Source organism: Rousettus aegyptiacus, unplaced genomic scaffold, assembly GCF_014176215.1.
Source record: "Rousettus aegyptiacus isolate mRouAeg1 unplaced genomic scaffold, mRouAeg1.p scaffold_m13_p_2, whole genome shotgun sequence".
Lineage (NCBI taxonomy): Eukaryota > Metazoa > Chordata > Mammalia > Chiroptera > Pteropodidae > Rousettus > Rousettus aegyptiacus.
In genome coordinates this window covers 71,010,361-71,028,556 of record NW_023416295.1, presented here as the reverse complement: position 1 = coordinate 71,028,556, position 18,196 = coordinate 71,010,361, and the positions used below count along the sequence as shown (strand labels likewise).

Genomic DNA, 18,196 nt, shown 5'->3' with positions numbered 1-18,196 from the left:
TGAGAGAAAATACACCATATGCTCTGCTTACTCAGCCAGTGTAAAGTAAAGTGCTGAGCAATGATATGGTGGATCTGAACAGTTTTGACAGCCAGTCTTGAAATTCAAGCCAGAATGCTCTGCTCTTTCTACTACAGCATGTTTTGGAACTGAATGACATGACTGGTAGCATCAAAATTAAACTTTATGTTGGAAATGATCTCACAAACTCCGCATGTACAAAATAACTTTTTAAATCAGCCTTAATAACTCTGTATAGTGATTATTTTATAAATCTAATGTCAAAATACATAATCAAAATAATGATGGATAGAAGTACTTAAATGTCTTTCAAAATACTCTGGACCGTCTTGCACCAAAGTCATCCCCAAATTTTACTTTCTTCAATTATATAACTTGTATTTACCAACTATAGTATTTGATTAGGATATCCTAGTACGAGTTATAATCTAATAAATATAAATTAGTTCAGAAAGTTCTTCTCATCCTTCACTTGAAATGTGTCCAAGAATCATTTAGATTATCTGGATCATTTCCTTAGTGTATTATTACTGTAATCATATAAAAAAATGCATGGTGTTCACATTGACAGTATATACTTTACAGTCATCTATTAGTAAAGTCGAAGTGTTCTAAAGATGAAGGCCATTAACATTAAATAGCCACTGATCTATAATAATTCAAATTCATAAAACTCTAGAGAGTCTACAAGGGGGTGTGCCGCCTGCTTTGGATACTCATGAGGCTAAAGCATTCTCTCCAAAACTTCTTAATGTGCAATGAGTATTTTAACTTAGAGATAAATAGACATAGAAGAGAAACATGTGGTCGTATTTCTGAGATGAAAGTAAATTAGCTTTGGGGCACTTTAACTTTCACAGCAGATTATGGGGCAGTGCTAGCAGGCCACAGATGTACATCTCATGAGAAGCTTAAAAAGACGTCTGTGAAGTGGGAGAAAATTAGTTTATATTCAAAGTGTAATTTAGTAATGAAATGCCAACAATCAGATAAATGTTTCAAAAATACAAGGAAAAGATTATATATATATATATTTTTTTTTTTCCTATGCCAGATTAATAATAGGAGAATGTTCTAGCCTAGTGTACTAACTAAATTGAGAAAGAAAAGGACACACAAAACAGGTAGAGATAAAGAGAGGAGACAGAGAGAGAGAGAGAGAGAGAGACAGAGAGACAGAGAGCAAGAGAGGAATGTCAAAAAAATCATGTTAAAGAAAATACTTTATGAAATTTTTATTTTATAGGTTGTCACATATTTGCAGAAGACAGATATATATCCCTGGAAAACACTTTGAAAATAATGCCTTCCTCATGATTGCCCAGTATACGGTTCCACCTACCCTACTACATCAAATAAATCATTTCCTTGTTTGTATACTAGATTTTTTAATCAATTTTTGTTTATTGGTGCATACCCAATTTTAATTTTTTGAATTACAGTTGGCATCAAATATTTATTAGTTTCAGATGTACAGCATTATGGTTATACATATATATATATAATTTACAAAGTGCCCTCAATAAAGCCTAGTACCCATCTGACATCAGACATAGTTATTACAATGTTATTGACTATATTCCCTATGCTGTACTTTACATCCCCATGACTAGTTTGTAACTACTATTTTGTACTTTTTAATCCCTTCTTCTTTTTCTGAACATCCCCATGACTAGTTTGTAACTACTAATTTGTACTTTTTAATCCCTTCTCTTTTTTCGTCCTTTTACTATCCTTTTGGTACATACACAACACCTGTCATATGAGAAGCCCTCAATAAATATTTGTGGAATAAATGAAAGAATAAATAACATTCTACTTAAAAATGTTACTAATGTAAAAATGCTTAACACGGTACTATCTTTTTCTGTGATAATTTCTAATTTATTAATATGCCCTGTGGTTGATCACATTTTGTAAAGTATCTCATACAAATCACAGGATCGTGCTGCCCATGGATATGCTGAAAGCCATAATCATGATATTTTTTCTCTCTTAGCTTGCATTCAAAAATGTCTGCCAGTTGGAATATGTTACCATTTAATAGGGAATCATTTCAAACATTGAGAAAACAAATTTGGTGTGAAATAAAAGGAAAATTAAGCTTCTTATTCGGGTGTGAAAATAAAAGAAAAATTAAGCTTCTTATTTGGCCATTTAGAAGTTGGAAGGAGTCTAAAGAGTAGTAAGTAAAGTATCTAATAGAAGTAAAGCAATTAATGAAAGTAGAAAGCAAAGACAAGAGCAAAAGGCATTAAGCAAGGTATAAGAAGGCATTAAGGTGAGAAGCCAGAGAAAGGAAAGGAAAAAAATGAAAGTAAAGACATAACAAATTATACTACACAGTTTCTGATGGACGATTTATTTTTATATAATATTCACCCTGAAATAATCCATTTATTATATATCAATTTAAAATGATGTTTTATAGATTCACAAAATTACTGACCTTCTTTGGTACAATTGACTTGGGTTTCATCACTGAAGTCTCCACAGTCGTTGTCACCATCACAGGCCCAATGGCCTGGGATACATCTGCCACTGGAACATCGGAATTGATTATCAAAGCAGGAGTGAACACAACCAACCTCATCGCTCCCGTCTCCACAGTCGTCATCTGAAAAGAAGCATCAATAGCAAGGTAATGAAAACTGATCAGGGAAGCTGAGAATGCATTGATTTATATATAATTCATTTATCTGTATTTGGCATAATTTAGCGTAACGATACATCAGAGTATAAGGAAAAAATCACAAACATAAAAAGCAAGGTGAAAAAATTGAGGCCATCTGGATAATTCCATAATAATTTATAAACTACCCCACCTTGGGTTTTAGAACATTTTTCATAAATATTTAGAGGAGCTAGAATTGTCCAGGTCATTTCCTCAATGTCCCCTTTTTATCTCACGTTTGTAGACTTAGACTATGTCCAGCCTAATATCTGAAAAAGAATCTCTATCATAGTCCCATGGGAGAGGTATTGAGCTCCATTATCCTTAATGCTAATCCCTATTGATGTGCCAGCTGCCCTCTCACCACTTGTTCTAGCCATTTTGTTTGGCTCTGCAAGCTTCTCTTATAAACTACCTCTGAAAGAGGTGAAGCAGCACAGAGAACAGGCCTCTAATTAAATCAGTGTAGTACAGTGAACATTTGGTACTTGCCAGAGTCACAGTGCCATTTGCTGCTAATGCACCTTCCGCTTTTGCATATAAATTGAGTTAGTGGCTCACAAGTTGGGAATTCTGTGGAAGATATAAAAAAATCCAATAGGAAAGATATTATTGACTGTGCTTGACTTAATTTGTATTTCATTTACTAATGTGATGAGAACTTCACCCCTGTCCTCCACAAAAGACACAGAGGAAACATTAAACACACATAGTGATGGTAACTTCTTGAGGACATACAATACACATACTTTTAATATCTTTTAAATGAGTAATTTCTAATGACTGAAAGCCAAGAGAAGCGCTTGATGGAGAACTGTTTGAATTCATGATACTGCAAGTAATGTTGGCTCTCCGAACCAAGGAGCTGAACCTCTTCTCAGAGAATAATAGCTGGATGAGGCTCTGTGCTCTAGTGCTGCAAAATCACATATGTCTGCTTCAGAAAAGAATGTCCATTTCTGAATACAGAGAGTTAAAGTACAAAAGCTAGATCACACTTTGCCTTGGAAAGATGTCCAATATCACAAGTTGAATGTTAAAAGAAAAACAACTCAATAACATCACGTTAGCTGCTATCATACAATTATAAAGATTAAATTTCATGATTACCAAAGCCATGTTTTGAGATATAAATTTTAGAATAAATTTAACCTTTGAACACCAAAAAATTAGATTAAAGCCTAAGTATGCTTCAAAGAAAGAAGTAAAAATGTGATAATCGCTGACATGTGGAAATATAAGACTAGATCAGAAGCTATGTGTACAACCCCCAAAATATGCTGACATATATGTACTGAAAATAAAAGTGAAAATGCCCATCATAATTTAATCAACACTTATAAGAGAATTTTCTTTTGTTATCCAATAAGAAAATAAAAACTCATGTTTATGTTTCAAGAATCAACATGAATGTTGTTAAAAATATTTTATTCCTTAGATAAATGTGTTTAATGTTTAAAACTTGTACAGTAGACATGAATGAGGGACTTTAAACAAAGTATCGGCACAATTTATGGTTTAAATGAGTAAACAACTGAATGCAGACTTTAAGATATAATGAGATCTATTTTTTAAAAAAAATAATCTTAACATCTTTTTGCATCTGTAACTGGTTAATTTACATTTGCAAATCACTCTTTTGTAAATTTAGGAGCATGTTAACCAATATTGCAAGTTTTACTAGAAAAAAAATAAATCTAATAGGAAAGCTATTTCCAAGCGTTTGGAAACTTTGGAGATTTGGTGGATATTTTACTAGTTGGAAAATTTTTCATATGACCTTTAAGATTTTTTCTCTTAGATTACAAATCTAAAAACCAAGGCCCCCTCCCTGAAAATCTGGAAATTAGCTCCCAAAGGTAAAAATTTATAAAAGAAATAAAATAATATAAAATACAGTGTATCTTCAATCTCTAAGAAAATGAGTCATACACCTTATGCCTACAGCGACAACGAGATAAAGATATACATATAATGAATATGTGTTCGTAAATAAAGGCAAATTATATAAAATAAAAGAAAAATTGGGAACTATAAGAAAGCATAAGTCAAATCACTAAAAAGAACAAAGGCATTTATTAAAGGTGCACATGGAAGGTTGTGAAGTGATTAATGCTCCATCTCTGTTTTGTTATCACATCAGAGTGACCTTGGGTAAATCACACAGTTTCTCTGGCCATAGATTGTTGGTTTGGAACATGATCTCTCAGGTCTTTTAAGTCCTAAAGATCAAGAAGTCAGAAGAAACATTATCTAGACATGCATAACACCTTGAAAGCATTTAATGTAGCAAAAAATTGAGTTTACCACTTGAATAACTCTTGAGATTGTCATAGAATTCCAATAAAACACACAAACTGAATTCCAGATAAATAAAATAACTTGTAAATAAAGAAATGTTAAAATTATTTTTGGCTTTTCTCTGCTTCATAATGTAGTCATTATTATAGAAAAAGGTGGTGGGATGAAGAAGTACGATTAGTAGTTATAAAACAGTCATGGGGATTTAAAGTATAACATAGGGAATATAGTCAATATTATTGTAATGGTTGTGTGTACTGCCAGATGGGTGCTAGATTAATCAGAAGGTCACTTCATAAATTACATAAATGGCTAACCATTGTGCTGTATACCTGAAACTAATATAAAATAATAATTAAAAATAAATTTAAAATAATGTGGTCAGATATGTGATACATTTCAGAAAGAGTTCCATCAAAAACTTTAAATATGCTATGGACTGTCGCATTTTTCACTAATGTTAGAAAATTCTGTATCCATAACTTCTTAGTATCCAATCACTAGTATCTGATGGTGATGGAGAAATGAGGTCTAGTGACAATATATTTTTCCTCTAAGTTCTTAAAATAAATTTAAAATTTTCCTTGCCCTTCCATATTAGTGTTGATTTAAAAATTGAAAATACTACTTAAATATTTCAATTTGTTTCTGGTTATTTGTTCTGATAAAATACCATTATGAATTCTTATGCAATATTTGGCAAACACTTAAACATTACGTTTAATCTATTTTTTTTCTTGATTTACATAAATATGCTTTAACTTTGGATCTTTCCTGGGACACGAATTACAGGACACTTGGAAAGATTATCTGATTAAGTCTGAAAAGGAGAAAATTTATGAACCAAGGTAGCTTACATTTTATCATGTTACAATTACAGCAAGAAAAGAAAACTATATTTCATTTCTGTAGTTACTTCAACTTCATAGAATATTTAATATTGATTAATGGACTATTAAAAAATCTTCAATTGTTGGAGGTAGTAGGCTCAATTTATCTATTGCATATTTCACTTAAAATTTATTACCAGGTTATATATTTATGCCATTATGTAAATTACAGCAATTTTCTATCCCTCCCAAGGGCAATCATGGTTAGTATAGATTTTATATTTATCCAGTTTACGAAGCTTAGAGAAATGTTTCCCAGTGAGGTAGTTTTCGGACCCAGTGTATGTTTCTTTCCTGCCTCCAACCTAGGGATTTTCCTTCCTAATTATTTCTCCTCCTTGGCCCTCAAATGAATATTTCTAAGTAACTTATTATTGAAGTCTCAAAATTCAGTTGTCATAGATTTGTTTGAAAGCGTTAGTCCACATCCTATATATGTAAAATTGACCTTCATGATTAAGTATGCGGTAAATGTACAGAAGACTCAAGTTAAAATAAAAGACAAAGTAAGAATATTATAGGGGTCCAGGGTTAGGGAAGTGTTATCTAAACCTGAAAGGGACTACAATACATTACATGAGATTATTTATTATGAGGTACAAAGCTAGCCACATACATTCATCACCTGTATTCTTCACTACAGCCCTGCAATTGTTATTGCTAACCCCAATTTGCAGAAGAAAACAGCATAACTTGCCTAAGGAAAAACTGCATAAACAATATGTCAGAGTAAAATCTGAATACTAGCCTGACTGATTCAAGAATACTTTTTTTTTCATAATGCCATGCTGATCATACTAATATGCTTGTCATTTTGTCAGCATTTATAAAGAGAACATTTTACCTATACTATACAAAATTATAGTATAGAAAAATTTGAGAAAAGCTAAAAATTAATTATTTCTGTGGCTTCTATCTTTCATTTAAAACCAATTCTGATTTTTATTATTCTAATGTATATAATTATAGTTATGAAAAATAGTATATTTTAAAATCGTACATATTTTAAGAATATATCTTTTGAGAAAATATATAATATTTCTAGATACACTAGTTGCGGCTTCTGGTATTGGTACTTATATAGAACAGACTTCGAAAGATCTAATAGAGTTAATATAATAATAAGAGGACAGTGTACCACAAATTGTGTTCATTCTTCTGCTCTTCCACTGCTGTTACATAAAGCCTCATTTTACATATCATATATAATGTCATGTATAAAGAACATAGGCATTGTAGGCAGGCAAACCTGAGTTCAAACACTGACTTTATTACTAATTAATATATGACTTTGGGTAATTGCTTAACATCTCTAAGCCCAGATTTTTATTCTGTAAAATACAGTGAAAAATTACTTTAAAAGTTTTATTCATTCAAAATATTTTATTGAGAACTTTAAACCACATAGAGTTCTAGGTCTCAGAGATCACCCAAATAAATGAATGAATAGAGAAGTGCTAGACGCCAGGAATACAATGTTCAGAACTTTTTCTCAGAGTAATTACAATATAGTAGAAAAGCATTTTTAATATAAATTGATGTTAACAAATTTCTGATAAATGCTATGATATAGGCAGTATAAGGTGCTATTGAAATTAATGACAGAAGCATCTATCTGAGATATCGAGCCCCAGAGGAATTAATATACAAGCTGGTATGAAGGATACATTCAAGTTAAATCAGATAAACGGAAGGGAGAGGAGTATTTTTAGAAGATTCCAGAAAGATGACATTAATGAAGGCATTAATGATGACATTAATGAAGTGTTTGAGAAACTGCAAAAATTTCAGAATGGCTGCAACACGGTATAAGATAGAAGTAGTAAAATTTAGGAGCTGTAAATAGGCATGAGAGACAGATTTGGAAATAATTACTATTGATATAACAAAGCTTTGGAAGTCAAAAAGAATATCTAGGGAGTGTATGTAGAATGAGACTAATAGAAGAGTTAAAAAAAATTGAATAGTTCTGACGATATGGCAGACAAATGAGAAATGCTTGAAAACTAACAACTAAACATTTTAATACATAGGTGAATATGTAAAAAATATATAAATTTTTTAAAGAAATAAAAAAGGTCTTGAAAATTAGAATAGTTAGTGAATTATAACTGCCATGTGCGTATGTGTCAAATTTTGCCTGCAAGGGTAGTAAAAGAAAGCTGAATCTATAATCTAGATGCTTGGGTTGTAATGTCATCATCGAACAGGCGACACTTTAGTTCCACAGAAATATAGATCTCGGAAAAAAGTGAGGACCCTCAGAAGTTAAACAGTACAAAGGTAAATTAGAGAACATCGCCTTTCAGTACTAAAATAAATCTACATTTAATTCAATTCTAAAATTAATAATTAAACAATGAATCTAGGTTCTTTATCCCAAGAAATGATTAGAGAAAGTTATAACTTTAGTAAATTAAAATGCCCAATGAAATGTGGCAGATAAAATCAACAAAAATTAATCGATGAGTAGTTTATATCAAAACTGCAAATATAGGAGAATGAGAAGTGAGTATCTCAAGCAAATTAATTTTGCTCAAGTAAATTTATTTTAAGACTATATATCAGGGAATTTTTTTTTCTTGTGTGTATATATAATACTACATATTCCAAGAGAAAAAGAATAAAACCGAATTTACTTTGAAATAACAACCTTTAAAAATTACAGAAATTTTAAAAACTATATGTTATATGACATTTTATTATATTTTTCTTATTCTGATTCATACTTTGGGATTAGTAATTGTAGCACCATGTAGGCCTAAGGAATAGACTCTTCAGTGCTATAAAAAGTAATCAGGTTTCCAGGGATACTTTTTTCGGTTTGATTTTTACATTTTAAAAATTAGCACATCATTAATAAAGAATATTTTTTACCAAATTGCTTATACCTGTTGACTTTTAGTACAAACAGTATGCTATAGGATTCCCTGTTCCTATCTCTGTGGTTGATATACATATCCATTCACAATTCTGATATTTTTCTTAAATCATCTCCCGTATATCTAGATTTTATATATATTAGCTCATCTGACCCTGATTTACATATATAAATATGTATATATAACATACATAATATAGGTATATATGTATGCATGTTCATATTTTTATATATACATATATGTATATAAAATCAACCAAGAAACCAATGCTGCTAAAGTCCCTGAAGAATTCATGTCTACTCTTGACAGAAATTTAAAGTGCTACATTGCTATTAGCATTATAGAGGCAGTTAGAATTATTACTCCTCAGTGGCAAATTCTTCTTGTAGTTCAGAACACTAGATATGATAGAAAAGCAAAAGAATCTGAGTGCTGCAGGAATGTATGTAATAGTGAGATGAGTAAGGAGTTAACTAGGAGGCAGAGACTAATTGGCATTAGGAAAGTATTTTACAAACCTGAATGAGTATTAGGATCATCTGGACAGCTTTTAAAACCGTATACCTGAGTTCTATTGTAATCCAATTGATGGTATAAAGCGTAATCAATTTCCACAGGTAAAATCTGTTGAATTGTATATATCCAAAGGATAAATCCAATCCTAAACCCTGATACCTGTGAACATGACCTTATATAGACATAGGGTCTTTGCAGATGTAGTTAAGGATCTCGCGATGAGATCATACTGGATTAAGGATGGGCCCTAAACTCCACAACTGGTTCTTATAAAATAGACCGGGATTTGACAGACACAGGGAAGAAAGTTATGTAAAAATGGAGATAAGAGTTTGGAGTTATGATGTCACACGCAAGGAGTGCCCAAAGCAAACATTAGCTAAATGAGGTAAGCAAGGATTCTCCCTGAAAGCTTTCAGAGAAAGCCTTGCTGACACCTTGATTTCGGACTTTTTGCCTCTAGATATGTGAGTGTAAAATTTCCGTTGATTTAAGCCATAATGTTCGAGGTAATTTTTTGAAGCGGTCCTAACAAATGCTAATTTGTAGGGAATGTTGAAATCAGAGTTAAAATTCTTTGATCTTGTTTTAAGATAAGACTCACACGAGGTGCTTTCCCCAAATACAGATCCCTGGACTCTAAGACATACTGAAAGGAAATCTCTTTGGGGAAGGGACGTAGAAGCCTGGGAATCTATTTCAGTAATAAGTATCTCAGGTGATTCCTATCCTCAAGCAAGAAGTTAGGGGAAAAGCTTAGTTAGGCAAAGGAACTAAAAGCCATTTTAAATAATTTCTGCCTATGGCTTTCAAAATACTTTGCCAAGATTGGCTTATCGTCCCACTTTTCTGCAGACAGAGCCTAATTAGTTAAGTATATACAGAAGAGGGAATTGCAACTAAAGACAAATGCAAAAGCATCTCACATAAGAATAATGTGAAGACAACTTAACAGTAACCTACATACGCTTTTTAAACAAAAATAGTAAGATTGTATAAGTATAAAAATATGAAACAAGATAGAACAAAACAAGACCACATGGAATACAAAGCATAAATCTTCAGGACAGCGGCAAATGAAAAAAAAAAAAAGCTTTTCAATTTCTTTGTTTTACATAATTTTAATAAAAGTATAATTATTGTTAGACTGGAGAGAGTGAAGAACAAACTGGTTTGAGAGGAAATTAAGGCTCTAAATCAAAGCAAAAAGAAAAATAGAGCGCCTAATTGCTAAAAATAAATTTATCTTCATAGTGGGACAATTTGTCAAATAAGTAATAAAACAACAAACATTTTTTTTTAATCTCAGAATATTGACAAAAATTTTGGAATAAGTGGAAGATGAGAAAGATAAATGAGAAGTGGAAAAAAAGTAAGCAATACTGTCCAAATCTCAAAAACGAATTAAAATATGGAAATTGTAGAGAGGTGAAGTTTAGGTATCTCTGACAAAAATTCTATGATGAACTTGTTAAACATTTTGTCAGCATTTATAAATAGACTATTTGCTCATGAATAAAATAAAAACAAGTGATACCAAATTCATTATTTTTGCTGATACAATGTTGAGATAAGTATATATCATGAAAATGCAAGGAAAGAGCACTCCTGTATTTTAGCAACATTTTGAGAACCTTGTGATAAATGAAAATATCATGTATGCAAGGTGATAGTAAATTTAGGTAGATGAGTAATTCGTTCAAGACTATATCTACAGTTCTAATTATTGAATCAGTTTTACTCAGAGGATGTTTTTAATAGTTCACCAAAAGGTTCCTGCTTTTGTTATCATGATTTGGTTACAACCTTAACAGTTATGTTTATCAAGTCTGAATTACACAAAACTGAGAGACACTATTAGTATTGTTATTGTAAAATTGTGGCAGGTTAAGAGTTATAGGAAGTTGGAGGTCAAAGAGACAGTATAGAGTGAATAGGACCACCTAGGTTTGCATATCCTGAAGCATGTGGATAAAGGAGAATCAAAAGACCACCAAAATAAAACTTAAAAGAATTTTGAGATACAAACATTGGAAGTATCCAAATGAAATGATCTAGTCTATAAGAAAAGCTTAGATATTTTTACTGAGTGGAAACTCAACATGTCAGCTACATATTAAGGCTGCCTTCTAAGATTGCCTTAACAGAAGCTTAGAATCTTTTATTTTTTTTGCCTTTTATTTATTTATTTATTTGTTTGTTTGTTTGTTTGTTTGTTTCAAATAGAAGGTATATTGGTTAGACATTTATACAGTTTATGAAACGATCCCCCCGAATACTCTATTTTCCCTCTGGCTGTACACCTAGCATTACATTACTGCTGACTGCATTCTCTATGTCATGCTCTTCATCCCCATGACCATCTATAAACTACCAATTTATACTACTTTAACCTTTCACTCCTTTTCCCAGCCCCTCAACCCCCCCACCCCTCTGGCCGTTATCCAGATTGTCCTCCACATTTGTGAGTCTTTCAATTATTTTGTTCTTTTTGTTCCTTAGATTCCACATCTTAGTTAAATCTTTCTCTGTCTGACTTATTTTGCTCAGCATAATAAACTCTAGGTCCAACCATGTGGTTGCAAATGGGAGGATTTTTTTTTATGGTTAATATTCCATTGTATATATTAACCATAACTTCTTTATACAATTGCCTGTTGATGGGCATTTAGATTGCTTCCATGTCTCAGCTATTGTGAATAGCACTGATATGAACATAGGGGTGCATAGATCTTTATGAATTATTGCTTTGATTTTCTTTGGATAAGTACACAGAAATTGAATTGCTGAATCAAATGGTAGATCCATTTTTAATTTTTAAAGGAACAACCAGACAGTTTTCCATAGTGGCTGTACCAATTTGCAATCCCATCAACAGTGTATTAGGGTTTCCTCTTCTCCACAACCTCGCCAATACTTGTTCATTGACTTATTGATGATAGCCATTCTGACAGGTGTGAGGTGATATCTCATTCTGGTTTTAATTTGCATTTCTTTGATAATTAGTGACTTCGAGCATCTTTTCATGTCTATTGACCATCTGTATTTCTTCTTTGGAGAAATATATATTTAGGTCTTCTGCTTATTTTTAATTGGATTCCTTTTTTGTTGTTGTTGACTTGTATGAGTTCTTTATATAGTTTGGATATTAACCCCTATCAGATGTATCAGAAGTGAACATCTACCATTCAATAGGTTGTCTTTTCATTTTCTTTCTTTTGTTGTGCAAATTTTTTTGAGTTCTATATAGTACCATTTGTTTATTTTTTCTTTTGTTTCCCTTGCCTGAGGAGATATATCTGAAAATAAATTATTTGTAGCAGTATCAGAGAGTTTATTGTCTATATTTTCTTTGAGAAGTTTTATATTTTTGGGTCTTACATTTGTCTTTAATCCATTTTGAGTCTATTCTTGTATATGGTGTAAGAATGTGGTCTAGTTTATTTTTCTTTTTTGTGCATGTATCTGTCCAATTTTCCTAACACCATTCATTGAAGAGACTGTCTTTACTCAATTATTTATATTCATTAAGTTGCTTTCCAATCTTTTAACAAACTTCAGATACTTTTTGATATTAAACACAGAACAAATCAGAAGCTATCAATTCATATTAAAGTCTTTTATAAAAAATAATAAATGTATTATTATTTTCTCAATTATGATGAGATACTTGGAAGAGAGAACAACTCACAGATTGTTCACATAAGGTTTAAAATAAATGGCTATACTGTTTCTGACTATAAAAGGGGAAAATGTTTGAAATATTCTTATGTTAATCATAAAATGCTTATATTTAATGCTGTAATGTGGAGATAGGCATAAAATTTGTCTGGATAATTGCTTCCATCTTAATTAGTTATGCATATATAAACATAATTACATCATTAGCATATACAAGATAAAATCAAATATAAATGGCGGTTTCTAACTTGTGGTTTTAGGAAGAATAGCATGAAGATGAGTATTAACTGGGAATTTGTTAGAAGTATAAATTCTTGGGGCCCAACCAAGACCTGTTGAATTAGAGACTCTAGGAATAGGGCCCAGAGTTCTGTTTTTTAATAAGCCCCCTATGAAATTCTGATGCATACCCAAGTTTGAGAAGCACTGCCTTAACAATTCTCAGACGCGAGTGTACATTCATACTAAATGGAAAGTATTAAAAATATTGATTATCGTGCCCCACCCCAGAGATTCTTAATTAATTAAGCTATTACGTAGTCTGGAGTGGCATAGGGGCATTCTTTTACTGAAAGCAAAAGTTGAGAACCAATGCTAAATCACATCCTTGAAATGAGATTGACCATTTTAGTTACTTGAGACACAGTCCACTTCTATCACGGGCTTCACAGTTTCAACATATTCTCTCTTACTTGCAGCATCAATTTACCGATTTTCTTTTCTACATATAATTACTGAAAAAGTTAAAAAAAAATCGGTTAAAAATGAATACAGAATCCTCAAGAGACTTTCTAATTATTTAAATATTTTCCCACTTAAAATTTTGCCCAGAAGTAAAATAAATTTTGTAAATAGGTGCTATTGAATTCTATGGACAATGTAACCCTCAGTTACAGTACATTTAGCTCCTAACTGCAGAAGCATTTCTAATCATAGGCTTCTCATATATTTAATTCTAAATTTTAATACTATTTTCAGTATAAAACAGGAGTTATTAAACACAACAGAGATTGTTCATGGAGCTGAAGTGTTAAAAAAGAAAAGTAATTGCAGAGTCTTCTCTTAGTATTAAACCTATGGGAACTTGACCAATTCCAATGGGAAAAATAAAATATGATCGGTCCAATTTTATAATGATGCTTAATAAAATAGGGAAATAGTTAAACCTATATTTATTTTTAGATTATTGTCAAATAGGTTGATTTTTTTAAATAGGCAGTGAATTAAATAATTTACAATAGTTTTGTCATTTTGTATTTAGTACAGGATATTTTTTATGTGAGAAATGTATGCAATTGTCTTACAACTTTGAAAGTGAAATTGTGCCTAGCAGACTATCACTGTAAGTTTCTCTACTGACATATATTTTTATTTAAAATGACAATTTGAAAGAGAAAAAAAATGTTGCTAAAGAAAAGGACACGTTTGGAGAGAAACATGTGTCTTATATTGTAAAGTGGAAACAGTGCGGTGATAACCTGTGTGGTTTACTGGCAATATAATTTTTGTTTTTAACACATGCTGCTCTTCTTCTTATAGATACAGGGTTTGTTCTGTGCTTTCTTTTCCAAATTCCCCTAATCCGTGGCTCCCTTTCTAGAATTATTTTCTACTCATTACATTAAGAGGATTCATCATTATATACTTGCAGATTCTCCCAATTCTGACAAAGGCTCCCCCTGAGAAACTCAATTCTACACCACCCATGTGAATTTCCTATTATCACCACCACAGCTCACATTCTGGAAAGACAGCCCAGGCAGGGGTTTCCTCTGGCCTCTCCTGGACTACTCTGCTCTTTCTCAGCCATCCCCTTCACTGATTCTGCTGCCTCCCCTAGACCTGTAACAGTTACCACCGGTCTGTCTGAAAGGAGTTTTAGGACTCCTTGAAGGCAACCAGTCCTATAACAACAGTTGCAGACCACTATTCAACTAGCTTTCAATCATTAATTCTCTTATCTATTCATCTAATTATTTAAGAACAATCTTTGTACATCAAGGTCGGCCATCAGAGCCTGTATTGTTGTTTTGCTGTGACACAATGGCCGAGATAGAGAAGGTATTTGTGTAGCTCTGAGACTTTGGTTCCTGGTAATGCAGCTACTCACTAGGGTTTCACTGTTAGCATTTGAAGAGCACAGGCCTTTCTTTTCCACTGGAGACCAAAGAAAAATAAAGCTGGGTTAGACCTTCAGCCTAGACTCTGAGGTCTAGTTTTTCTGCTGCTCCTAGAGATGCCTGTTGGGGGATAATAAAGTTGTGAATCCAGAGAAAGGTCAGAGATGCTGCTTTTATTATCCCCATTTATCTTAAGGGTGCTGGCTTCATGCGACTTTGCCATTCTCCAGTCTTCCAGTGAGCTTCTACGTCTCTCTGCACAGAGAAATACACTTTTATAAAATGTGGCTATATTTTAGAACCAAACTATCTGACAACTAAATTTCACAATGTGTTCATATCCTGTGGTGTACTGAAGGGGTTTTGTACCAGCTCACAAAAGACAATATTTAAATTGTCAAGAATTCTATGAGGCAGTTGTTAGGCATATAGCCATTATTTGAAAACAAAAACAAAAACAAAAACAACAAATAAATTATAGAAATTTACAGTCAAATAAATTATGTCGAAAACAAGTTCATAACTTTTTGATTATTTTACTCCTCAAGTTATTTATATCTACTCTAGCTATACACATCTTTTCCCAACTCCACAATTGACAGTCATGTTGGTAATTTAATATTGGCCATAGTAGAAGTATTTATATTACAAAACTGGCAACCATTAGGTCAGTGTTCCTCCCCACTAGACATTAAGATTTGCCAACATGCCAATGAATAAAACTCATTATAGGTGTATTTACATTTAAATAAAGATATTCACAGATATGGTATTATCTGCCCACTATTACCACCCTACACATGGTTCCCAAACAATGTCAACCCAAAGCAGCTGTTTTAATTTCAAGCATACCTGGATTCATAGCCTGATGCTGCTATTTATTCGCCTTGTAATTTCAAGCCATTGTAAAATGTTTCTAAGTTTCGATTTGCTTGTTCATAAGATATGGACAGTAATACATTTCTCATAGATTTGTTGTAAAGATTTGATAAAGAAGTATGTTTCTGGATCCTCTCCAAACTCTCTTTTCCTCCTCTCATGACAGGGATGTTAGTTTGTGAGTGTAATGATTGAAATTTTAGAGTTCCCTCACCTTTTGATTCAAATAGATCATCATTAAAATAAACAGAAAGGTCTTACTCTATACATATTACTAAAAATAAACAGATCAAAGTCCTAATCAAAGTTCTCCAATGAGCTCATTATTTATTTTTCTACTCTGTATTGTTTTCATGGTATTTCTTATCTGGATTGGGACTCTGATTCCAGGGCTTCTCTGTATTTAATATTTTGAACTTGCTCGTTACTTTTCTGGTATTCTCTGTTGGAGATGCTGAGAACAGGAAAGGAAGCACATTTTCCTAAGAAAATAGAGCCACCTAGAAGCTGACTCAGCCATACTTTGGGCCACACAATTAGTTTGAACATTGTAGAGAAGATATACTGTTCAACACCTTTTATCGGCCAGGCTTTGGAAATTCTACATTTAAAATGTATAATTAATTGTTATGGAGTGATTCTCTATTTCTTTCTTCTTCAAAACTGCTATTGTCTTCTTCAAAATGTCATATCGTACCACTTGAGTTTTACTTTTTTTCAGGCATTACATACTCAAATGTCTACAGGGATTTAATAGTCTAGTTTTAAAAAAAAATTAAATGAAAGAAATAGGTACATAGAGAATGCAGCCCCTAAACAGAGCCATTTAAATTGAGGAGTAAAAAAAAAAAAAAAAAAAATTCTCATTTTCCAACTGTTAAGAGTATTATAACATGGATTTAAAATATTAAAAATATACACTCAATTGAATATTTTTAATAAATGTCCTAAACTTCTGTAATATATTTCACAGTGGTAATTTAAAAAATCTATAGCCATTCCTGAAATAAAGCACACATCTTAGAAAATCTAGTTTCTTCCCTTGCTATGTTTCACTATAGATTATTGAGACAAAAAAAAATAAAATATGCTGATATATGGGTACAAATGAGAATAATTAAATTTGTAACTTATGTAACAATATTTTTATTGTTTTCAAAAGTAGGAGGATCATTGAAAAGTGACTAGGAATTTCTCCATTAACAAAATTAAACTAATAACAATTTGTTCTTCAAAATCATATATCTATAGAAATAAAATATACGGTTTATCAGCTATGTAACCTTAGACTATATTGATTATTGCTCCAAGAACATAATATATGCATGCCAATAAGAAATGTGTCCTCATTTACTCCAAGTGTCACTCAATAAGATAGTCTGTTTGAAAAATTTAATAAGATTAATAATGAATATTAGAAAATATCGCGTTAGCCTCATAATAACCACTTCCTAACAAAATCCACTACGTTTGGATCCATTTATTCTAGCCAAGAATATGGTACTGCCTCATGAATGGGATATATTCTGAAGTTATTATTAAAAGACACACTTAGACCCAAAAGGCAGCGATAAAAAGTATAGCTCATCTGCTTTGTTGACTTATGTTCATAATGAAATAAATAGCCTTTAAGAGAGAATATGTGAATAAAATCTTCTATCTGACACAGTTCTCTATTAATACCATCGTTCACTCACAACTTACCACAAGATGCCATTTCATCTGTCTGGTCACCACAGTCATCTTCCCTGTCACACATCCAGGCTCTGGGAATGCAACGCCCATTTCCACAAGAAAACTGGTCCACCTGGCATGTTCTGACTATGATGATCAATTAATGTACAAAGAATAAATTTAGAAGCCTTTTCAACACATTAAAGATAACATAAATCATGCAATATATTTTTCACATATAAGATATTGCTCTATTAAAGTATTTTAAAAGTAAATTTTTATTTAATTTGTGACAATATCAAATTGCTTGTCTTCTCTAAAGTTCACATGCTTTTTCCTTCAATTAAAGTGACTGCTAAGTGACAAGATAGTCAATAATCCTCACACACTTCCATAAAAGAAGCTATGAATTTTATTATTTAAGAATTTTGGCCTGGCACATGCTTATAAATATATAGTTGAATTAAATTTAATTCAACTTTTAATTTTAAGAAAATGTGCATAGCGTTTGCCAATAAACCAAGAAAACTTTTGCTGTAACATTTGCGGAAGGATTTG

General features: G+C 31.9%; 1 protein-coding gene across 4 annotated transcripts in view; it reads right to left on the bottom strand.

The window, feature by feature from the left end:
• LRP1B (LDL receptor related protein 1B) overlaps positions 1–18,196 on the bottom strand; it is a 1,622,137-nt gene that overhangs the window by 601,623 nt on the left and 1,002,318 nt on the right. For all 4 annotated transcript variants that reach the window (XM_036236560.1, XM_036236558.1, XM_036236559.1 and 1 more), the window contains exons 18-20: positions 17,669–17,785; positions 3,188–3,268; positions 2,471–2,638 (exon numbers count right to left, since the gene is read on the bottom strand). In XM_036236560.1, the coding sequence (XP_036092453.1) occupies positions 2,471–2,638; positions 3,188–3,268; positions 17,669–17,785 (366 nt within the window). The remainder of the gene's footprint in view (positions 1–2,470; positions 2,639–3,187; positions 3,269–17,668; positions 17,786–18,196) is intronic.